This window comes from Chelonia mydas, chromosome 5 (genome assembly GCF_015237465.2).
Source record: "Chelonia mydas isolate rCheMyd1 chromosome 5, rCheMyd1.pri.v2, whole genome shotgun sequence".
Classification (NCBI taxonomy): domain Eukaryota; kingdom Metazoa; phylum Chordata; order Testudines; family Cheloniidae; genus Chelonia; species Chelonia mydas.
Window position 1 is genome coordinate 34,067,873 of NC_051245.2, and position 24,526 is coordinate 34,092,398.

At 41.0% G+C, this 24,526-nt stretch overlaps 1 protein-coding gene across 1 annotated transcript in view; it reads left to right on the top strand.

Moving 5' to 3' along the window:
• MTREX (Mtr4 exosome RNA helicase) overlaps nucleotides 1-24,526 on the top strand; it is a 100,326-nt gene that overhangs the window by 52,161 nt on the left and 23,639 nt on the right. Inside the window, exons 17-22 of the mRNA XM_037902802.2 lie at nucleotides 2,499-2,671; nucleotides 3,087-3,155; nucleotides 15,814-15,942; nucleotides 21,518-21,628; nucleotides 22,879-23,067; nucleotides 24,254-24,417. Coding sequence (XP_037758730.2) covers nucleotides 2,499-2,671; nucleotides 3,087-3,155; nucleotides 15,814-15,942; nucleotides 21,518-21,628; nucleotides 22,879-23,067; nucleotides 24,254-24,417 — 835 coding nt within the window. The remainder of the gene's footprint in view (nucleotides 1-2,498; nucleotides 2,672-3,086; nucleotides 3,156-15,813; nucleotides 15,943-21,517; nucleotides 21,629-22,878; nucleotides 23,068-24,253; nucleotides 24,418-24,526) is intronic.

Here is a 24,526-nt window from a genome sequence, read left to right on the forward strand (position 1 = left end):
ACTGTACAGCCTCTCCTTTCCTGGCAGCAGAATGCTTAGTGCACTTGCTGTTATGGTTGTGGGCGGGAGAGGGTTTTCAGGGACGGAAGCCGTCTTCTGTTGTTCTGTAATAGCACCTGGACCTTTTTTGGGAACAGAATTTAGTGAGATAACCTGTTCTACTGGATAAGACAAGGATGATCACCACATTGAAAATGTGTACGAGGAGAAGAAGAGGAGCAAAAAAAGGTGTCTTTGAGCTCATGGAAGATGCAGACAAGGTTTCTATTCTGTTCAAAACACACACAAATCAAATTGATTTCAGTATCTAAGAAAGAATTTAAGGCCTATGGTGTCCAGACCACCAGAAAAAAAGATACTCTAGTAAGGCTTTGTAAATAGTCTGGAAAATTGATCAATGGTGAAGCAAAATCCTGATGGAAACAAGGCTTTTGTTTTCTACTCCTTCGAGTGGCTAGCCCTGTGAGCCATGCTCTTCCTGCTTTAAACAGTATTTCCATGAGCCAAGATGAATTTCCAATGTGCTTCTTGTTAATCAGTTTTTGACAGTTCAAACTCCTCCAGGAGCTTTACCCAATGGAATCCCAAAACCATAGCAGATGTATCTACTTCATCTGCCAGTGAAGAATGAGCAATTCACCTCTTCAGTGCCATTAAGTGGGGGAAATAATAGATCCACACCAGGTTTGGAATTTGGTTTTTGGCACCCCATTGCTCTGTGTATGTATTGGGTTGCACGGGTGGCATTTAAGACCATACTTACTTATGATGTGCGTTTCTCAGAGAACAGTTCACACCGATAGACATGCCCAACCCTTTGTTCCCATAATGTAGAGTCCAGCATTGCTTCAGAAAACTATGCCAGAGAGCAAGCTGGGTATTTCCTGGAAATTATTATACCAAAAACCATACTGTGCTTTAGAATTCTGTAGGCACCTCAGTTGCAATTCCCTTTATGAAGTGGAGTAGGGTTTACTAAGGCTGGAGATGCAGTCCATTCTGTGGAGGTATATTACAGGCCATACTCTCCCTGAGCTTTGGCTTCTTCACATCAGGGTTCTTTATCCCTTGGCTGGGAGAGGAAGCAGAGAAGGCACAGCAGCAGTTTTCTTTGCTCTCAGTCTGTCAACATTGGCTCCTTTGACATCAACTTCTGCCGATGCTCCCTCTGACACCGGGAAGAGTGGGGAATCTATGCTGATCGTGTCTCCGTTGATATCCGTGTCACCTTCTCTGTGTTACTTTGCTATAGACGTCAATGACAGAGTGAAACGTTTCCTAGAAGTGGTTATATCTTGGTTCCCTGGGGTCCGGTCACTGTCCCAGTGCCATCAAAAATGGAGCTTAAGGCTCATGCCGGGTTTTTCTGTGACCCATTTAGGACTTACACTCGTCCTGGGGTAGTCTGCCCCAGAAGTTCTTATCTTGGACTGGCATCTGCTTAACTTGTACCCTATCCCTGGGGTCTCATGGAGATCATTGTGTACTACTAGCCTCCCACTGGAAACAACTTGGGTTCCCCATAGCTGTTGTTTCAGTCTGAGGGGTCAGTAATAGAGGAAGATGAGTGACTGGTGAGCCATGGAGGACACCTTCATCCTCATCTGCACTGGATGAGTCTGTGAGCACCTCACAAGCTGCTTCCTCCTTTGGTGGCATGTAGGCCTTCCACGAACCTGTTGGCACCACGAATTTAGGGCTTGGACCTAGAACTCACTGTAGTCCCACAACCTCTTCAATATTCTGCAGCCCAGCAGCTGAGGCTTGTAAATCTCAAAGTACATCCGATGAAGTGAGCTGTAGCTCACGAAAGCTTATGCTCAAATAAATTTGTTAGTCTCTAAGGTGCCACAAGTCCTCCTTTTCTTTTTGCGAAAGACAGGAGAGAATTCCCCCACCAAAATTTTAGAGACTGAGAGCGGGGAGGGGAGTGAGGCAGAGAGAGAGGGTATTACTAGGTCACAACAGGGTAGTAGAAATGGGAAGCAAACTCAGGCTTTTGACTCCTGGTCCTGTGTTTTTTGTTCTCAGCACTATGCAACCAACCTTGTAGCTGCCTTCCATGTATAGGTGAGAGGTAGAAGGGAGTGTTTGTGTTGCTGAACAGTGATCCCTCTTGCAAATGAATTTGGCAATCTCAGGTCCTAATGGGACTGTTGTGCAGCCATTAGCAGGGATTTCTGGGAAAATAATATCCAAAATCCCCTCATTTCTACAAAGCTAGTTCATAATGATGAATGTGTTTTAAATATGACCTCTTGGTCTATAACTTTCATAGTATTTGTAGCTAAATATTAAAGGACAAACTTGTAGATATCAAGCTTTCCGAAAGGGGGTTATATTTTAATTTGATTTGTTTTAAATAGTCAGAAAACTTGTATTGAAAGTGATATTCAAATACTATTTAACTACATATTTTTGTGAATGCTTCTTTGCTATAACATTGTTTAGGATAATGTGTGACTCTGTACGTTTACACAAGATTGTTTTATTTGCAGAGGTAAATAAATTGGATGAACAGTACAACAAAATAGAAATTCCAAATGAGGAAAGCGTGGTCATCTACTACAAAATCCGACAGCAGCTTGCTAAACTGGGTAAAGAAATTGAGGAATATGTTCACAAGCCAAAATACTGCTTGCCGTTTTTACAGCCAGGCAGGCTGGTAAAGGTAAATTGCTTCTCTTTTATCATCTCCCCCGCCTGTCAAACTTCCGAGGCTTGTGTCTACTTGCCAGTTGATTCTCTGGCAAAATGTTATTTATCCCAGCTGAATAGTAAATTTGACTTTAATTGTAGTTCTTTAACCTTCCTTTAGGGTTGACTGTTTAATAAGGTTTGCTTCAAAGTCAGCTTTGTTATAAATCACAGCAACCCATAAACAGACTGAAGAAGAGATCTGTGTAGCTAAAAAGCTTTTGTCTCTCACCAACAGAAATTGGTTCAATAAAAGTTGGTTCACCTTGTCTCTGTAATAGCCTGGTACCAACATGACTACAACACTGCAAACAGCAATCCATAAAGTATTCTTGTCATTGTGCTTTTTTTCTAGAGGTTATTTTTATAACATGCTTTCATCTTTTTAGGTAAAAAATGAAGATGATGATTTTGGTTGGGGAGTGGTTGTTAACTTCTCCAAGAAATCAAATGTTAAGGTAAAATAATACACTTTTCCCTTCACTGGCAAAAGATGCATATTTTCACTAAATGTGTAGAAAGATGAAATGGAGGTGTAAAAATCTGCATTTTTAGTTGTGTTTTTCCACGGGCCAAAAAATAAAGAAAAAAAAGTCTGTCACCTTGCTAGAAAAGCTGCAAAAGGCCCAGGCCTTTGTAGACTTATTCACACTGAAGGAGGAAAGAAAAAGGTTCTTGGAAGTTGGGAAATAGACCTTCTCCCCGAGTCCTATCTTTCTATTTTTAATAGTCCCCTGTTAACTGATGGAGTTATCTGTGGTGTCCTGTTTAAGAGTCTATCCAGGGCACTATGACAGTGTATTGAACAACACCAGACCTTTCAGGCTACTCGAATTGGCTGCTGAAAGCCATGGTGCACTACAGCTCCATCCTAAGCAATCCACGGTCAGGAAGGATGCTTTGAGATACATTAAAGATATATTTCAGAGTAGCAGCCATGTTAGTCTGTATTTGCAAAAAGAAAAGGAGGACTTGTGGCACCTTAGAGACTAAAAAATTTATTTGAGCATACGCTTTCGTGAGCTACAGCTCACTTCATCGGATGCGTTCAGTGGAAAATACAGTGGGGAGATTTATATACATAGAGAACATGAAACAATGGGTGTTACCATACACACTGTAACCAGAGTGATCACTTAAGGTGAGCTATTACCAGCAGGAGAGTGGGGGGGGGCACCTTTTGTAGTTTCAGAGTAACAGCCGTGTTAGTCTGTATTCGCAAAAAGAAAAGGAGTACTTGTGGCACCTTAGAGACCAACCAATTTATTTGAGCATGAGCTTTCGTGAGCTACAGCTCACTTCATCCGATGAAGTGAGCTGTAGCTCACGAAAGCTCATGCTCAGATAAATTGGTTGGTCTCTAAGGTGCCACAAGTATTCCTTACCTTTTGTAGTGATAATCAAGGTGGGCCATTTCCAGCAGTTGACAAGAATGTCTGAGGAACAGTGGTGGTGGGGTGGGGGGGGATAAACATGGGGAAATAGTTTTACTTTGTGTAATGACCCATCCACTCCCAGTCTCTATTCAAGCCTAAGTTAATTGTATCCAGTTTGCAAATTAATTCCAATTCAGCAGTCTGTCATTGGAGTCTGTTTTTGAAGTTTTTTTGTTGAAGTATTGCCACTTTTAGGTCTGTAATCGAGTGACCAGAGAGATTGGAGTGTTCTCCGACTGGTTTTTGAATGTTATAATTCTTGACGTCTGATTTGTGTCCATTTATTCTTTTATGTAGAGACTGTCCAGTTTGACCAATGTACGTGGCAGAGGGGCATTGCTGGCACATGATGGCTTATATCACATTGGTAGATGTACAGGTGAACGAGCCTCTGCTAGTGTGGCTGATGTGATTAGGCCCTATGATGGTGTCCCCTGAATAGATATGTGGACACAGTTGGCAACGGGCTTTGTTGCAAGGAGAGGTTCCTGGGTTAGTGGTTCTGTTGTGTGGTGTGTGGTTGCTGGTGAGTATTTGCTTCAGGTTGGGGGGCTGTCTGTAAGCAAGGACTGGCCTGTCTCCCAAGATCTGTGAGAGTGTTGGGTCGTCCTTCAGGATAGGTTGTAGATCCTTGATGATGCGTTGGAGAGGTTTTAGTTGGGGGCTGAAGGTGATGACTAGTAGCGTTCTGTTATTTTCTTTGTTGGGCCTGTCCTGTAGTAGATGACTTCTGGGTACTCTTCTGACTCTGTCAATCTGTTTCTTCACTTCAGCAGGTGGATACTGTAGTTGTAAGAATGCTTGATAGAGATCTTGTAGGTGTTTGTCTGTCTGAGGGGTTGGAGCAAATGCGGTTGTATCGTAGAGCTTGGCTGTAGACAGTGGATCATGTGTTGTGGTCTGGATGAAAGCTGGAGGCATGTAGGTAGGAATCACGGTCAGTAGGTTTCGGTATAGAGTGGTGTTTGTGTGACCATCGCTTATTAGCACCGTAGTGTCCAGGAAGTGGATCTCTTGTGTGGACTGGTCCAGGCTGAGGTTGATGGTGGGATGGAAATTGTTGAAATCCTGGTGGAATTCCTCAAGGGCTTCTTTTCCATGGGTCCAGATGATGAAGATGTCATCAATGTAACGCAAGTGGAGTAGGGGCATTAGGGGACGAGAGCTGAGGAAGCGTTGTTCTAAGTCAGCCATAAAAATGTTGGCATACTGAGGGGCCATGCGGGTACCCATAGCAGTGCCGCTGATTTGAAGGTATACATTGTCCCCAAATGTGAAATGGGTGAGGACAAAGTCGCAAAGTTCAGCCACCAGGTTTGCCGTGACATTATCGGGGATACTGTTCCTGACGGCTTGTAGTCCATCTTTGTGTGGAATGTTGGTGTAGAGGGCTTCTACATCCATAGTGGCCAGGATGGTGTTTTCAGGAAGATCACCGATGGATTGTAGTTTCCTCAGGAAGTTAGTGGTGTCTCGAAGATAGCTGGGAGTGCTGGTAGCGTGGGGCCGGAGGAGGGAGTCTACATAGCCAGACAACCCTGCTGTCAGGGTGCCAATGCCTGAGATGATGGGACGTCCAGGATTTCCAGGTTTATGGATCTTGGGTAACAGATAGAATACCCCAGGTCGGGGTTAAAGATATAGATACTCTTTTATTTATCCTCACAACTGCCCTTTGAAGGTAAATATCTCCATTCTGCAGATGGGTTATTGAAGCACAGAGAGGCTAAGTGACTTGTCTAAGGTCACACAGCAGGTCTGGTGGAGCAGGGAATTGAATCTGCGTGTCCCAAGTGCTAGGCTAGTGCCCTAACCACAGGAACATCCTTCTTTAATAGCTCACCATAGAGTTTGATAGGAGAGGGGGAGGTAAGGAAAGAGAAGACATACCAAAAGGGCCAGATAGAGAAGATTCTTGCAAACACTTTTCCACCATGTTGGGTGCAAATTTTCACCATTTCTGCAACTCATAAATTACCGTGAAGCAGTAAATGCAAAGTTAGTTCTTCTTTGAATACTGTCCCTGGGGATGCTCCACTTGAGGTCTTCATGAACATTCAATCAGAGATTTTTGCCAGCAGTGTGCATTCGGTCTGTACAAATGTTGTAGCTATCCTTATGCTCTGCGCTGAGGCTACGTAGGGTTGTGACAGACAGACCACCCTCAGCCTGAGATGGAGCAGTTGGTAGTGCTTGCCTGTGCAGCTTCTCACTTTGTCAAGTTTGAGTTCTTTATATTAAATTTCTTGTATTCCAGTTTTATTCTTTGTAGCTCTTGTAGTTACTGTTTGCTTTGTTTTTTTGAGAGTTCTTTTCTCTCATTTGATTGAGGCTTTGCCTCCCGTTCTTCCATTATAGGGGAGGTCCTCTTGAAGCTTGGTTTTGTTTTGTTTGTTTTTCTTTTTTCCCTGTGGGGCATGCCTAAGTCCCCAGGCTTCAAACATTGTCTCACTTGCTGGGAATGCTTCCCAGTTAGTAATGGCCAGTTGCACTGTATCCATTGCCTTGGGGACACGCACATGCCTTCAAAGTGCAAGATCTGCATGAACTTCAAGAGTCGCTCCAAGAGGGACAGAAATAAAACTTGAGCTCCTCAGAATGGAATGTTCACTTTGTCTGGCTTCAGATCAAGGCCCGAGAGACTCCCCTCCCCGCTCCAGACACCAGCCTCGAAGCTCCCACAGTGCCCCATTAGTCTTAAGTGTTCAGTCGCTTTCTAGATCTTTGAAAGACAGACCTTTGAGTGAAATGGAGAAAGCCTTATCCAAGAGGAGTGCTAGATCTCCTCAGGGAGACCATATTCCTACAAGGCCTGCTGTACTGGAGACCCGGTACTCCTTAAAGGCTTCTGAGGAGGCTTTAAACGAATTCAGTACTGAGGCTCCCTTCATGTTAGAGACATGCAATACCCATGGTTTGGTACACAAGTCTTTGGTACCATCAGAGCCTGAATGAGGTGCTTCTGGGTCCGTGCAGTTGGTTCCAAAGTTGTTTCTTTGGTACCAAGAGTGCCAGTACAGCCAGAGTTAGTGTGTCCTATACACATCTTGGTACTGCAAGTTTCAATGTCCAGGACTCATCAGGAATCGGCACAGATGCTTCCTCGTCAGCTTCTGGGTGAAACTCCACAGACTAATATATCCTCGTCCTCCCCAGCTGAGGCTGTGATACCCTCACCAACTCATGTGAATGATATCAAGCAATTCCAGGATTTGGTGAAAAGAGTAGTAGACACTTCCCAGATTCCATTAGAAGTACTTCAGGAGACACAGCGTAAATTGATTGATACTTTACCATCATACAGGTAGCTTTGCCTATAAATAAGGAACTATTAGAACTTGTCAGATGATCTGACAGACTCCTGCTACTGCCCTTGCGCACTCCTTGCCACCGCTCTCCCTACCCTCAACAACTAAGACGACAGAGACAGAATATTATGTCCCAGCTAGGGGTTCAGAATTCTTACATTCTCATCCTGCCTCTAGTTCACTGGTCATGGATGCAGTGAGTGAATGTAATAGGCAACACGATTCAAAGGTGACTCCACATTATAAACACCACAAGTGCTTAGACCAAGAGTTATTTGTCTTCAGCCCTGCAATTCTGGATTGCTAATTATCAGGTGACTCTGGCAAAATATCCTCCTGGGGGAATTCTGTGGCAAAAAATTAAAAATTCTGTGCACAATATTTTAAAATTCTGCAAATTTTATTTGTCAAATTAACACTGTACCAGTTTCAGTTATTTTGGTAATTTATTTTAAAATAGCTGTCAGGGGAGAGAGGGTGGGTGGGTGGGGGAGAGGGAGAGAGAGAGAGTGTCTCTCTCTCTCTCTCTCTCTCTCTCCCCTCCCCTCCCCCCCAGGAGTACAGAATTAAAGAAACCCCTATGACAACCCAGTTTGTGTTTCTCTTTCCCTCTTCCTCCCTACTTTCCCCGAGCCTAGCTGGGCGGCCCAGAAACCCACACTCCCTACCTCCCAGAGCCCAGCTGCGGGGAGTCTTCTCCGGCAGCCCAGACCCTCACTTGCATGCTCTGCCCTCCTAGAGCCCAGGGATCCAGAGGGAGTAACAGCCTGATGGTGGGTCCCGGGCTTGTGTGGAGTTTCCTGCATGCCGCCTCCTTCCTTCCGGATGTGCCGGGAACTGCAGCAGCTGGGAACCCTCCAGCTCCCTCTCCCTCCCATTAGCAGTGCCTTCTATGTGGAAGCTGGTCTTTGCTGGGTCCAGCAGACCCTAGTGGTGGCCAGCAGCTCTGCAGCCCATTTCTGTCTGGGGAAAAGGAAATTCTGTGCAGAACATCAATGTCTGTGTAAATTCTGCACTGCGCAGTGGCACAGAATTTCCCCCAGGAGTAAAAATATAATCACATCAGGTTTCAGAGTAACAGCCGTGTTAGTCTGTATTCGCAAAAAAGAAAAGGAGTACTTGTGGCACCTTAGAGACTAACCAATTTATCTGAGCATGAGCTTTCGTGAGCTACAGCTCACTTCATCAGTATGCATCCGATGAAGTGAGCTGTAGCTCACGAAAGCTCATGCTCAAATAAATTGGTTAGTCTCTAAGGTGCCACAAGTATTCCTTTTCATAATCACATCAGTTACACAATGTTTAATTCTTTGATTGTGCGCATAGAGAGCAATTTCAAGCAGTTATTGCTGAGGGGCAGCTTTTGGTGAGAACAACCCTGCAAGCTTCTCACGACGCATCTGTTACGGAAGCTCGCGCCATCTCAACAGTTGTATTTACGTGTAGAGCTTCATCGCTTTAGAGACATCCACAGCACAGTAGAGGAACTTCCCTTTGATAGTTTGAAATTGTTTAGTGACTCCGGAGACCATGCGCTACAGAACACAGATGTGCTCTCTGAGAGACTCCCGTGCGGCTCTTTATTCTTTGGGCATATATAAGCCTGTGAATAAGAACAAATTTACTTGGTCTCTGACAACACAGAGATCACATACATCCCGTTTCTCCATGTACTGCAGGTCATCGGAGCCACCTAAGAAAAAACCCAGGATGCAGGAGGGAAAGTTCTCAACTGTTCCTGCTACCTTGACATAGCAATCATTGCCTACAAAATGTTTTTGATGCAGTGGTTGAGGTGCATGAATGCTCCTCTAATCGAGATCTGATGCTGCATCATCCTGTCTCCCACCTTTTTGGAATTGTGTCTCTCACTTTTACACCTTATGGGGGCAAAGTACCTCCAACAGACGTTTTGGAGGGTATAATGTTGGGTATTCCACCCACTTCTTCTGCGCTTTCCCGTCCCTTTTCAGGGACTCTTCTCACAAACCTCTTCTAAAACAAGATATTGTATCCCTTATTTGCATAGGAGCCATTGAACCAGTTCCCACTCAGTACAAGGGAAGAGGATTTTATTCAAATACTTCTTGGTTCCTAAAAGGAAGGAAGGGAGGGTGGAGACTGATTCTAGATCTAAAGATGCTGAATACCTTTGTCAAGATACAGAAATTCAAGATGCAGCTGTCATTTGATCTCTTCAGGATGTGTCCTTTCATATCAGGATACACCCTTCTCCAGGAGATTCCTAAACTCCATGATAGATCAGGAATATTACTGAGATCAAGTCCTTCCCTTTGGACTGTCTACTATCCCTCGTGGTGTTCACAAAAGTTCTGGTGGTATTCGCTGCACAGCAACCAGAGGTATTCGAAGTTCTGCTCAAGAGGAGGTCTGGGTCATCATTCTGTGGGAGACACCTTTCTCTTCTCATGGTCAGGGGTCTACTTTACACCTTTCCCCCAAAGCTGCTCATCCAGAGGGTCTCAAACAAAATCAGATGAAACAAGGCCAGTCATCATGATTGCACCAACCTGGCCAAGACAAGTGTGGTTCCTCTGCCTCTCCTCCCATCCAGCTGTCAGTGTTCAGTGAATGCCCAGGCTTCTCAGTCAAGACTCAGGGACCATTCTTCACTCCCTCCTGAACTCTCTACAGCTCAAGGTTTGGTATTTGAATAGCTCTCAGGGTTAGAACTCTCCTGTTCAGGAGAGGTTCAGGAAATCCTGCCTATTAGTAGCAAAAATTCCACCAGGAGGACGTACTTTCAGACATGGAAAAGCTTTGATCACTGGTGTACCTACTGTCACCTAACTCCTGTTGATTCCTCCATCTTGGAGGTTCTGGAATATCTTCTGCCTCTGAAGAAAGGAAATTTTTCTTATGAGTTCCATTAAATTTCATCTAGCTGCCATAAGTGTTTGTTTCATTCTCTGGTGGAGGTTTCTCTGCATATGCTCATCCTGCAACTTCCAGATTCATCAAAGGGTTAGCAAATCTCTTCCTGAGTGTTAGATACCCCTCAGCTAACTGGGGCTTAAACTTAGTTCTCAGTATTCAGATGAAGCTTCCATTTCAACTGCTAGCTAACTGCTTGCTTCTGAACTCTCCTAATTAGTGGCTATTATCTCTGACTGAAGAATTGGTGAGCTAGCTGCTTTCATGGCTGGCTCTCCCTCCCTACACTGTTTTTCAGAGAAAAGGGATCTCTTTGAACACACCTGTGTTTCTTGCCCAAAGTTACATCAGACTTTGACATAAACCCATCAGTTCATCTTCAGTTTTCTATCCTGCACCCAATGTGCCTAGAAGAAAGCTGCCTTTCACACTTTGGATGTTAGGAGAGGGCTGACCTATTTCAACATGACTAGACCTTTTTGAGCCTCTGAGACACTTTTTTTGTTTCTATTGTGGAGGGAGCTAGAGGAGTTCCGAGTGTTTGCACTAAGACTTTTTAAGTGGGTATCCACTCTTGGTATACAGCTGCTAATATACCATGCCTAGTGCTATAGCCCATTTTTCCAAATTGAAGTCTGTTCGTTGCCTTGCTGAGAGATATTTCTATTGTAGAGATTTGCAAGGCTGCTACATGGGCTTTGGTCCACACTTTCTTGAGACACTATGCCATAGTTGTTGATTCTCGGGCAGATGCTACCTTTGGTTCTGCAGTTTAGAGTCAGTCCTACATCAAGCTCTGACACTCCCACTGTCTTCAGATGATATTGCTGGGCAATCACCTCTAGAGGAGCACCCATAAGAACACTACTCGAAAGAGAGGCTACTTAGCTTGTACAGTAACTGGAGTTCTTTGAGATGTCCCTATGGGTTTCCACTACCTACCCTCCTTTCTCTCTGCTTTGGAGCCTCATTTTCTTAGGGCTTTGTGATGGAGAAGGATCCGAGAGCAGTCCGTCTATCTTAGCTCCATATATCCATAGTACAGGGCACATGATAGCTAGGGCATATGCACAGATTGAGCACTGCTACCGAAAATCTCCAATTGAAGGCACATAGAGCGCATACTCACCTCAAGTGGAGCCCCCATAGGGACATGCATCTCGAGGAACTCCAGTTACTGTGCAGGGTAAGTAACCTCTTTGGAAATCTGTTTTTGCAGCTAGTATTTGCACAGCTCAGTCTTACATTTGGACCTTCATTTCAGAAACTTTTGACACTGAGATATTTCTAATCTTTGCATTCAAAATAGGTTTCAAAATATTTTCTGTAGCTGATAATGGGAATGGCCATATAATATAGAGATGCTGTAATTATGGTGGATGAGTACAAGGATCCAGCTACTGTACTTATATGGAAGATTCTCTTTTTGCACAGCACAGTGTGGCCTCAGTTGTCACTGAGGCCTTTTGGTGCTACTATAATAAAATATTTAATAATAATAATAATAGAGAAAAGACAGCAGTTTGTGGATGCAGAAACAAAACTTTTTGAGGAGCTTTTATTTGTCCTTTTGAATGTTGCCTTTTGTATTTATTATTTTTTATTCCATTCCCATTCGAGTTAGGAAAGTGGACTGGAAAACAGCCTTTGTACACTAAAGTGCTGTTTCTTAAACTGCTTTCTTATGAACCATTTGACGAGCAGTAAAACAGAGATTTTTTTTTTCCACCCTTATTCTTTTTAACGTTTCCAACTTCTGTGTCGCTCTGAGGTGTTTCTTTCCACCTCTGTCGTGTGTGTGTATGTGTGTAATTTTTTAAAAGCCTCCTATTTGGCCCATCTCAATCTTTTACAAGTCTTTTAGGTTTTAATATTACTATTGAAATATAATGATCTGTGCTGGAGAGGGTAATTCCACTTGGAACAGCAACTTTTACTTGAGCCATTGTGACAGCTGCTAATTTTTTCCTTCAGTGGAAAGTATAACAGAGACTGAAAATTATGGAATAGACTTAGAACTATGCCACTCCTAGCATTCATATGGAAAAGCTAGTTTCTTTGAGCATTTTTTTTTAAATCTGTGGGCCAATGCAAGACAAATGATCTTTTAGAAATAGATAATTAACAGCTGCTTTAATATGCATAGTAGTGAAAACCACTGTGCCTCTTATGAGTTTGTCCTGGGATATAGATGTTGATCCATCTAATATTTTTCACAGATTTGTCATTTTAATATATACTCAGTTTCTTCAACAGTGATATTTTCTTTAAGTTTTGTTCTAACTCCTTCCTCCACTTGTCATAAGAATTCAGCTGAAACAGTTCGTTGTTTGTTTCCACAATAATATCCTTGATGAATACCATTAATACTACCAGCTTCTTCAGTAGTCAGTTTCCTCCCTGTATGAAAGTTGATTAATGTTCTTTCTCTAGATAAGTAGTGTGTTAGATTTAACGTACTTCATTAGTGAATATAGAGACTCTACTCTAAATCCTAAAACAAAGATTTGGGGAATGGGTTGAATTGAGAAGCTTATTTGATCTTTGTTACCCCCTTATGATTTCGGCTTCTGTGTGATTTCCTGCGGAGTAGGGGACTCTTAGGGGTCTAACATAAAACTTAAAGATTCCAGCATACAAACACAAATCTCTGACATGTCTTTTTCTTTGACCTGAAAACTGAAACTTTTCTTCCAAACTGAACTTTGTTCTTGACTGTCTCCATTACAGAAGCATTGTGTGTGTATCTATTACACTTTCCTTCCTGCATCTAACTATTGGAATCACCTCCATGGCACTTCATAGATGTTCTAAGTAGCACATTGTTATACTCAGCCACTGAGAACTGTTGGAAATATCCTATAAAATGTCATGCAGATGAAATACAAATTTTATAACAGGAATGTAGCAAAATAGCTATAAAGAGTATACTATTATTAATTTATCAAATTGATGTGAAAATTAACCATCTGACTTATTTAATTATACTAGACACCTTCTAGTATAATTAGTCAGGTGCTTAATTTGTTGTCATCAATTTTCTGAATTCATATTCACTTCCCAATTATATCAGTATAATTTCAGATTAAAGTTTCCATTAAAAATCAAGGTTCAAATTATTCTTGCTCAAATAATCTTTTTGATGAATTACTATATCAAGAAGAATTTGTCTAAAATTATGTATGCCATGTGCTGTATAGTATAAATGTATAGCAAACTGTAGAAATTTGCTTTGGAGCTCATAAAATCAAAGGTTTCAGAGTAACAGCCGTGTTAGTCTGTATTCGCAAAAAGAAAAGGAGTACTTGTGGCACCTTAGAGACTAACCAATTTATTTGAGCATAAGCTTTCGTGAGCTACAGCTCACTTCATCGGATGCATACTGTGGAAAGTGTAGAAGATCTTTTATACACACAAAGCATGAAAAAATACCTTCCCCCACCCCCTTCTCCTGCTAGCTATTACCAGCAGGAGAGTGGGGTGGGGGGAGGTATTTTTTCATGCTTTGTGTGTATAAAAGATCTTCTACACTTTCCACAGTATGCATCCGATGAAGTTAGCTGTAGCTCACGAAAGCTTATGCTCAAATAAATTGGTTAGTCTCCAAGGTGCCACAAGTACTCCTTTTCTTTTTTCATAAAATCAAAGTGTAGTTATTTTTGGTTAAGAGGCTTTATTTCCAGTACACTTGTGCAATGCCTTCATATTGGGGATCGCTCACAGCAGGTGTCACCCAGTGGCCAGGCAGGGAATGGCAGGGCTTCATTCTTTTCCTGGCACCCGGGTTGACAACCACTCTGATCTGGTGGCGGTCAGTCTGTCCTGTGACTCAGCCCTCTGGTCAGGTCATGTATTTTTATCTCCTTAATGTATGTTAGCGTGTTCTACGTTCAAATAAGTACCATACTTTTGAAAAGTTTTGGCTAGACTCTGCTTTACCACACATGGATTTCATTTTCAAATATCGTTCAGATGATGGCAATGGTCACAAGGGGCTTGTAAATCTAAAAACAGCTGCCAAGTACCTTTTTCACAAAATAGGACAGAATTAAGAGCAACAATCTTTTGCTTATGAAGCAAATGAAGCCTTAAATTACTGGAAAACGACTTAGTTGTGGGACAGGGCAACCTGATATTTTATGTTTACAATTAAATTGTGTACAAAGCACTGAGAATCTCTTACAGAATGTTATTTGCCTACATTCTGCTTCAGGTACCTATAAAATGAAATCTCTTGATGTTTGTCTTTTCATCACAGCAATACAAAACTCTTTTAAAGCTGATCTTGATTACATTGTTTTTTGTAAAATCTTATGTTAATCTGTGTACTTTAAAAAGCTTGTACATTATAGTTTAAAATGGAGCTTCTACTGTGATTCTGTACTTTGGCTCTCATGCCAAATAAAAGGAAATGTTTCAGTGCAGTGCTACTACAAGCAAACAACACTGCTGCAGATTGTTCCAGACAAGTTGTCATTATTTTTTTTAAGAAAACTAGAGCATTAAGATTATCACTGTTTAAAGAATACTACTTTGTTGAAACACCAGACTTGTGTACTGTGCAAATATAAGCTAGATATTTGTGCCCCTTACACAATCATATGAAGTCTTGGCGCACAAGACTTTTCCCTTCCTTGTCCCCTCTCCCAAAATAAGTGCTCTTATGCTGCAAAGATTTGTTGTTGAATGACCTCTGTTGTGGTGGGGGAAAATACTGACTTGCAAACCTGTAGATTAACTTTCTTGTTAAAACCCTTGGCAACGTTAAATATAAATGCTGCTTGGTAGTATCAATCAAGTGTTCTGTGCTGTAGTGTGAGTGATGCTGGTTTGTTGACTAAGCCTGGTCTCTCAATGCCCGGACTAACAAGAGTTAGGAGTTCTCAGGTAGCAGTGTTCTCACCCAGTGGTGGGTGTGTGCATCACATGTGGAGCAACAGACACTTCCTGACCAACTGAGTGCCATTATTGACTGGATCAGATGGGGTTCAGTTCTCTACCAGAAGAAGGGATGCAGAAGCTTGGGAAAGTAAAGAATTTGGGAGATCTGGATTCCAAAATGGATGTCAAGAGCCCCTTCCCACTGTCAGTCACTTCTGTCAGGAGCTATAGAAGGCTATATGTATTTGGAACAACTAGTAGTTCTTCCACTGTACGGAAATGATGACATTGCTAAAACATTCCTTTGAAAGCAATTCCATCTAGGGCAGGTTTTGGTTGGGGCTAAAGGGGTGGATGTAATTAAATTGCAAAACCTTTATATAATGTGTGTGCGCGCATGGGAGACATGTATATGAAAATATACTTAATTATAGTATTAGTTTCAGGACCGAAGTACTGATCTATTAAAGTTTAGGGGCAGTATCTCTCAACATTTTTGAATGTCAATTGAACTCCCATTTTCCTTTCTGTTGTTACCAGTATTTGAAGAATTGATATTTACTATTGATGACTTTTTCTCTGTCTATCCACAATAGCCTAACTCTGGTGAACTGGACCCATTATATGTGGTTGAAGTCCTATTACACTGCAGCAAAGAGAGTTTGAAGAATTCTGCTACTGAGGCTGCAAAGCCAGCAAAGCCTGATGAGAAAGGAGAGATGCAGGTTTGTAGTTCAGTTTCATTGTCAAATATCAGTAGTGTTAAAATGTATTCTATGTAGCAGGGGTAGTCAATTGACAGTCCAGGTTTGGCCCACGGTTTGCCTGACGCTTTTGAATGGACCCCAAAATCTTTATATGTATGTATTTATTTATTATTGTTTATTATTATTATATTTTCTCTGAAGTCTGGACCTTGACCATACCTTAACCAAGAAATTTGGACCTTGACAAAAAATAATTGATTACCTGGCTATATAGCATCTTTCAGGGTATATCATAAAAGCCTTTGCAAATGTTAAGAAAAGAGGGGAATTTTATTCTCTAAGAAAGTGAAGGGAAATACATTGATTGATGTAGCTCTGCATTCTTAAACAGCTGCTAGGAAGCTGCTTTTCAGTGGTGAACAAAGTGGTTCCTCTGTATCTGTTACTTAACTCAAAGGAGTGTTGTGCGATGTAGCTAATGTGTTGTAAGTGCTTTGAAATCCCTGGATGAAAGACTCTTAAATCTTCAAAGTACTTAATAAATTTTAGAAGTGTGCTAAGAATTATATCGCCTCCAGGTGCACAAGTATCAATTGCTTTCTCTAGGATATCTAGTTGAAATTTTAAATGTAATGAAAGATGTGTGACTGAACTCCCTACACTGCTTTGAAAATCACAAGCACTGTAGTTAACTTGATCATACAGTTCTACACATACTGATTTCATCTTGTGGGTCTTGTTCATCTTTGAATATCATGATCTTCTCATATATTTTTTTAATTTAAATGTGATTTTTCTTCTTCTTCTTTCTATGAGCCTCTGAGCCTTGCCAGTTCACTTTAACCTAGCATTTTATTCTAAAACACTTACACTTCTAGCCATTTTCCATTTTGTAATATAATAAAGAGCAATGCCTGATTTTGCGATTAAAAACCACAACTCAGGAAAATACGTAGCAAATTTGTATAGAAAACATGATGGCGCTTCAAGCAAACTTGGCAGTTTTTAACCCCATAAAATGGTATCAACCATTTAATCTCAAGGTTGGAGAAGTGAGTGTTCAGCCTGCTGTATGTTTTATGTCGTTGACTCCTTATTCTACAAATTCTGATTTAAACTGAAGATTTAACTCTGATTCCTCCATGTTTGTCTTGTTAGTATTCAGGAATGCTCATGTGCTTATTTGATTGCCAGACAGGATCTTTTACATCAATAGCAATTTTTACTACTGCATCATTAACAGTTTTGTCTCTAATTTGACTAATTCGTTAGTTTCTGAGGTGCCACAAGTACTGCTTGTTCTTTTTGCTGACACAGACTAATACGGCTACCACTCTGAAAGTTATCTTTCTGTTAGCTCTTGGGAAGAGGTAGTTAAGCAAGAAACTTTAAAAAGTGATATAAATCCTGTTTTAAAGGCCACAATTACTGAATCACAAGTCTCCTTCTAGAGGTGTTTGGACAGTTGTGTTGGTGTCAGACTTTTTGACCAGATTTTTAAAAATGTATTCAGTATATTCTAATAGATTAGAATATTAATATTAGTCTGATATGTTACAACTCCTCAGTTGGGTAACAGGACATCTGTGTGTGTCTACAAAGATCGTGTTTTTTGGCTATGTCTACAATGCAATTAAAAACCCATTGCTGGTCCGTGCCAGCTGACTTGTGCTCTTGAGGCTTGGATTGCAGGGCTGTTTAATTGCAATATAGATATTCAAGCTTGGGCTGGAGCCTGGGGCTCTAGGATCCTGCAAGGTGGTCATCTTCTGTTCCTTGTATGCTCTCTGCTCTTTCTTAATACCCTGTTTGAGATGCTTGTTCATCCAGTTTTGTCTGCAACCCTTCCCTACAATTTTTTCCTGTTGCTTGGAATGTAGGCTCCAGATAGTTTCTGCAACTTTGACTTAAAATAATTCCAATCCTCCTCCATATTCAGATCCTTGAGGTCCTCAGTCCAGTCCCCTTCCCTAATTAATTCTCTCTAACTTTTTCAAGTTTGCCCTTTTGAAATCATGGACTCTAGTTTCATACCTATTTTTGCTTATCCTTCCATTTAGTTTAAACTAAATTAACTCATGATCACTCGAACCAAAGTTGTCCTCTACAACCAGTTTCTGTGATTTTAGACTTCTGCACATACATCTAAATAGATGATTCGAGTGGTTCACAACCTTCACACCCAGCAGACAATTCACTTTGTGGTTCTTCTAGTCATCACAAACCCAACTATCTGTATTTCTAATAATCGAATCCCCCATTATTATAACCTCTCTCTTAAATAACTGAGGGGTATCCTCAGTATGAGAGAATACCATGATATCTGGAAGGGATAATGGGATTGTTTCCTTTCACTCCGCTATGATGTCCTCTTTCTCCATGACTTTTGTCATCCTCAGCAGCACAGAGGCTTTCAGACTGGGGGAGGGACAGCTCTGCATCCCTGAAAATCTCGTCTGTTGACCTCTCTGTCTCCCTTAGCTTCTCCACTTCAGCCACTCTGGCTCAAGAGCCTGTACCTGGTATCTGAGGGCCATGAGTGGCTTGCACTAAATGCATGCATATGCCACCTGCCCACAAGGCAGGTAATCATACATGGTGCATTCAGTGAAATAAACTTGATAGCCCCCATTTTGCTGATGGACTTCTGCCTGCGTTATTTTACTTTGCAGGGGTTTTGTTTGTTTTTTGCTCTTCGCTTTTTTTGCGTTTCAGTGGAGTTATAGTTCAACACTGAGGTGCATTGGCAGATAGAAAACATGGGGGAAAACTATGGGGGAATTGGGACTGCATCTGCCCACAAACTGTTCTTCACTTTAATATGAAATTAAGTCTGAAATTTGAAAGATATTTTAAAAGACTGCAGTATCATAGTTGTTTGTTTGTATATTGAAAACTATCTGAAAACCTGCAAAATCTGTTTTGTGTTGTTCTACCACAACCCTATTTTGAAGTGCAAGGATTTCAGTCGTTTTCCAATTAAACTTGCATTGCATGCTTTATATGTGATGTACTTTAAAGAAGTACTTTTTAACTTTTGCCCTTTATATAAAAAAAACTACTGCGTACTGTGGAAAATAGTCCAATAGTTGCAGAGAGGTTTATTAAAATACGAGTAAATGAGTTTTGTAGAATGTTAGGTTTAACTATCTGGCTGCGCACACAAAACATTTTTTTCTTATATGTGGTAAAACATAGAACTCAACGTATTTGCCCTTAAAGCTATTGTAATGGACATTGTAGAAATTGCTTTGGTAAACTAATTTCTTCAAAATCCATAAAGCCAAATTCTAATGATTTTTCTACATAATAAAATTTAATGCTGCTACTTTGCTATAACAGACTCTTCCCTGAAATACAAAATCATATCAGAATTTGCTAAATACAATTATGGCGTGCAGATGTACAATGTTCAGAGTTAGCTTATTAAAAACATTTTCACACTTCTAGATTGGGAATTATTGGTGCTTGCTGATGAGAATAATGCGAATTTAGGCCCCAACTCAGCAAAGCATGTGTTCCAGTGGTTTGCTGAATTTTAGGTATTAAACTTACTTTTCTAAAGTTTGTGTACAGTATGTCTCACTCTGGTATCCTTGCATTCAGATTTCAGAAATAGAAAGCCTTACAAAACTCTCTGAAGATTTGGTTACTTAATATCTAGTAACTTTTGGATAGTAGGCATAATGTCCATTACATGTATGGGACATACTTCATAATAACTTCTTAATGATATTTCATGCTTCTGTCATACCCATTGAACTTTGTCACTTGCATGATGGTAAGGTTATTTCTAACTGCCTTCAAATAGTTAGACATAATAGACATGCCTTCAAAGTTCTCTGATCAGTGAGAACTAAAAAAACATTGCAGTGGAGATTGTAACAGAGTATAAACAAGTAATGAAAGAAGTCGAGAATATACACGCTAAAATATGGATGCCCTTTTCTCAGGTATTGCATTGAAAACAGTCACATAAGTGTTTACAGTAATGTGAAAGATGGATGTTTGTCACCACATGCTGCACAACCATCTTAAACCATGTTATACAAAAGACATTTTGATAGCTATTAACAGGGTTGACTTAGAAGACTAACTCAGCAAGGCATGTTGGTAGTCGTACTTGTACATCATATATGAAGAATTTGAAAGAAGTTTTGCAAATGCATGAGACTACTGACTAACTGGACTTAGTTACAGTTCAGTGTAGTGTGCTGTTTATTTTTTATAGACTTTCAAGGACATATTAACCTCTGTTTTTTAAAGCACTATTTAATTAGGCTTGTCAGAATTTGATTTTTATTTTATAATTTCAGTGGTAATACCTGATTATTTTTAAGCTTTTTTCCAAATTTTATTGATATTTAAATTTTCATAATTGCAGGAAATTATGGAGAGGGTCAGATAATAGGGGAGGGATCAGGCAATTATTTAATGATGGTAGATGTTGAGATTCAAAAACTTAAAAGCTTTTTATAACCATAAAAAAACAAATTGTCAATGTCACATGTCAAAATATAGAGTATATATCCTAAAACCAAATTCTAATAAGTTCTCAAGCAGCATTTTTTCTTTCTTTGCCTGTTTATACATTTAAATTGTTGTTTGTTTGTTTGTTTGTTTTTCATCCATGTGTGTGGTGAAACTGGCATTTACTGACATTTACTGATAAAAAGCCAATCCTTTCAAGCCTAGTAGTGATCCAGAAGAAAGTTATTTATAAAGACATTGGTTGAACTATTTAAAATAGAATGAAGCATGGTGTGCTAACAGAGGGAAGACTAAAAACACGCAGCAACTGATACTTTAACTTTTGGTACGGAACCTTGAAAAAAGGGGCTTGGTCTTTTCAATTATTATGTAAGCAAGACATTTCTCATCTTACTTGCATATTTAGAATATTTGTTTCAGAAAGGTAAAATAGCACATATTCATATTTGTATGATAGAATATAGTGTTTTGCAAGTTTAAAAGTCAAGACTCCAAAATAGGAACAGAATTAATTTTAAGTAGGCTTTATTTTATGTACAGTTTTTCGTGAGGGACTTTGGCTCAGATTTTTAAAGACGTACAGGCGTTGCTGTGCTCAGCATTGCAATGTCTAACTGATTTAGGAGCATAAATCTTTTTTTAAAAGGGATTTAGCCTAAATTCTAGGTGCCTAAAACCCTTTTGAAAATCAGTTAGGCCTTGCAACGCTGAGCAAAGCCAAGCCTAAATACCTTTTAAAAATCTGGGCCTTTTTCTACTATTGCTGAAGTAATAACTGACATAACACTGAGGTATCATGCAGTTAATTATAATTTGAGCATGCTACAACAGTTCAGTTAGTTTCATGTGGTCAGAAAATCTGTTACAAAATAGGGTAGGAAGAATTCTTTAGTCAACATTTCAACATGCGTTATTAATTCTGTTCCAGGTACAATGTACAGTTATTACAGTTCTGGAATAATCTGCAAAAGAAATCACAACTTGCTTTCTGCTAAGAAGTTAGAAATTAATGAAAAATGAATTTTACAATGATTGAAAGGCATCACTAAAAATCTCCTGTATTGTTACTTTATCATTTACCACATTCTGTTGTTGTTGTCAGGTGGTTCCTGTTTTGGTTCATCTTCTCTCAGCTATCAGCAGTGTCCGACTTTACATACCCAAAGACCTGAGGCCCATCGACAATAGGCAAAGTGTGTTAAAATCTATACAGGTATATAACTTCCACAAGAATTTTAAAAAACAAAACAAGCAGTATACTCTAAACAGCCAGACACAATAGGGCATGAGAACACTGTTTCTTACATTCACATTCAGGTTTGCTTCATGTCTTCAGTCATCTGAGATTTAGTGTTTTAGAAACTGAATATATGTAAAACATTAGTTGCCTTCAAACAAAATGTCTTACCTGATTATTTTAAAAATTGAAATCTAATGTGCCTAGTTTCAGCATAGAAGAAAGTTTTATTGACGTTTCATATATCCCTTAAATCAGCGGTCTCCAACTCCCAGCCCGCAGGCCATCCGCGGCCCAAGAACCTCCCCAATGTGGCCCTTGGAGCTCCAGCAGTTTTGGGGTCGGGTCTCTCCCTTGGCCCTGCCTGCCGCCCTGGGTGCTCCCCCAACCCATGCTTTCCCTGGGCGATTTACAATGGCCCGGGGCCCCGCCCACCATCAGCAGCGCAGTGATGCTGAGCAGCTTCTGCCTGCTCGCTCCATGTGTCTGCCAGCCCTTCCCTGTGGCACTGGGACTGGGCTGTGCCTCCTGTGTGCTGCCCCCGCCCCAAGCGCCCCTGTGGCCAATGGGAAGCTGCGGGGATGGTGCCTGGGGGCAGCAGCTCGTGGAGGCCCCCCAGCCCACCCCGCCTTGGAGCCCCAGGTAAGCTCTGCACCCCCCGACCCACACCAACCCAGCCCCCAAACTCCCTCCCAGAGCCTGCACCCTCTCCCCCTTCCTACACACCCCCTCCTGCCCCCAAACTCCCTCCCAGAGCCTCACCGCTCCCCCTCCTCCCTCCCAGAGCCCGCAACCCCACCCTCCTCCTGCACCCCCACCCCAGTGCCTGCACACCAGACCCCCTCCCCCATCCAAACCTCCGAGAGCTCAACCTCTCAGCCCTTCTGCACTGAAACTCCCTCCCAGAGCCTGCACCCCAATCCCCTGCCCCAGACCTCCTCCCCAACCCAAACTCCCTCCCAGAGCCTTAGGCAGGTGGGGTGTGGAGTTTGGGGGGGTGGGTTGTGGGCGGTATGAGTGACATTATTGGCCCGCTGGGAGGATTTGAGGACTGGCACAGGCCCTAAGATAAATTGAGTTTGAGACCCCTGCCTTAAATAGTCTACTTATGCCATTTGTTTTGTTTTTCAATCTGTCCTTTAAATGTACATTTTAATCTATAAAATCTCGTGTTGCTACTAATGTCTGCATTCCAAAAAGTGCATTTTAAAATCTTTTTGTTGAAGGAAGTACAGAAGCGGTTCCCTGATGGAGTACCATTATTGGACCCCATTGATGACATGGGCATCAAAGACCAAGGACTGAAAAAAGTCATCCAAAAAATAGAGGCTTTTGAACATAGGATGTATTCACATCCACTTCACAATGATTCCAGTTTGGAGACTGTATATAAGCTTTGTGAAAGAAAAGCACAGGTGAGGGATGGACTATATCAGCAATTAGCTGAAGGCACAGCCAATAACTGTGCACCTCTCATTGATTGCATTTTATCTGGAAAACGAAATGTTAGTCTCCCTCTGCTCAAAAAGCAATATTGCAGAATCTCAGTAGCTCTGGCTGAGTTTTCATGGAGTACGCTTTACTCTTTGAGGTATTTAATAGAAAGTAAGCAAAGCTGATTAGATAAATCTTTTTTCAGGAAAAATTGACATGGACCAGAAGGCTGCTCAGTTGTCACTAATCCTAGTCATTAAGAAAAATTAAGTAGTAATGTGCATTTTCACATATGCCAAATTACTTAAAAGTGACCAGTTTTTCTACACTTTCAGACTATTCCCAAAACAGTTCCAGAAAGATTGATAGGCATGGTGTAAAAGACTGCTTAAAAGCTGATCCATATAAAATATTTGATCATCAAAATAAGTGAAATCATACACTGGGACAAATTCTCTTCTGCCTTATATTCATTGTAATCCCACAGAAGTCACTCAGTGACCAATTCTTCCATTCTTATTCGTGCTGAAATAGCACCCTTTTTCTGTGAGTATGCTCATTAAAATGAATAGGACTGTTGGACTGAAGTGCTGCTTAGCTCCAGTTAGGATATCGGAGTCTGGCTCTGATTGTAAATTAGCCTAGAATTAGGCCTCCAGTCTAGTCTTCCTTAACTGTGTGGTGCTAAGAGGGCTGGAGACAGCAGTGTTGGAAAGCTCTTGGAATCAAAGGATTTTAATTTATTTGTTTTGAAACTGATTATCCTACCCTACAATTATCATCAAGAAGGCATCTCTCATCCTATTGGAGCAGTTAATTACAAGTTTTATGGCACAGTTTATTTGTATTTGATTATTATTGGATGGTCTTGTGGTGAAGGCCCTAGCCTGGGACTCAGAATTCCCAGCTCTTCCACAGACTGCTTGTGTGACTTTCACCAGGTTATTTGCCTGGTGTGTGTGTGTCCATCAATTCCCTATATGTAAAATTGGGATAATATTTCCCATCCTCTTATGGGTGTAGGTATACTATGATGATGAAGGCCATATTGCAAGTACACATTTTAAAATACAGTTATCTCTATCTTTGTATTCTGCTGAGGTTGTCTTAAGTGTCTGTGTTAAGAATGCAGGGTCTGAACATTTATGTACACTTTTGGGTTCACAGATTGCAGTGGATATTAGAACGGCAAAGCGAGAACTAAAGAAAGCCAGAACTGTCTTACAAATGGATGAGCTCAAGTGCCGCAAACGTGTATTGAGAAGATTGGGTTTTGCCACATCTTCTGATGTCATAGAGATGAAAGGACGAGTTGCCTGTGAAATCAGCAGGTAACTGAGGGTTCCTATGGAAGTGTTATGCATACGTATGCCTTGCTGAACCCTACTAATGTTTAACATATTATATTTCTAATCCTAGTTACAGCATGATAGAGGCCAC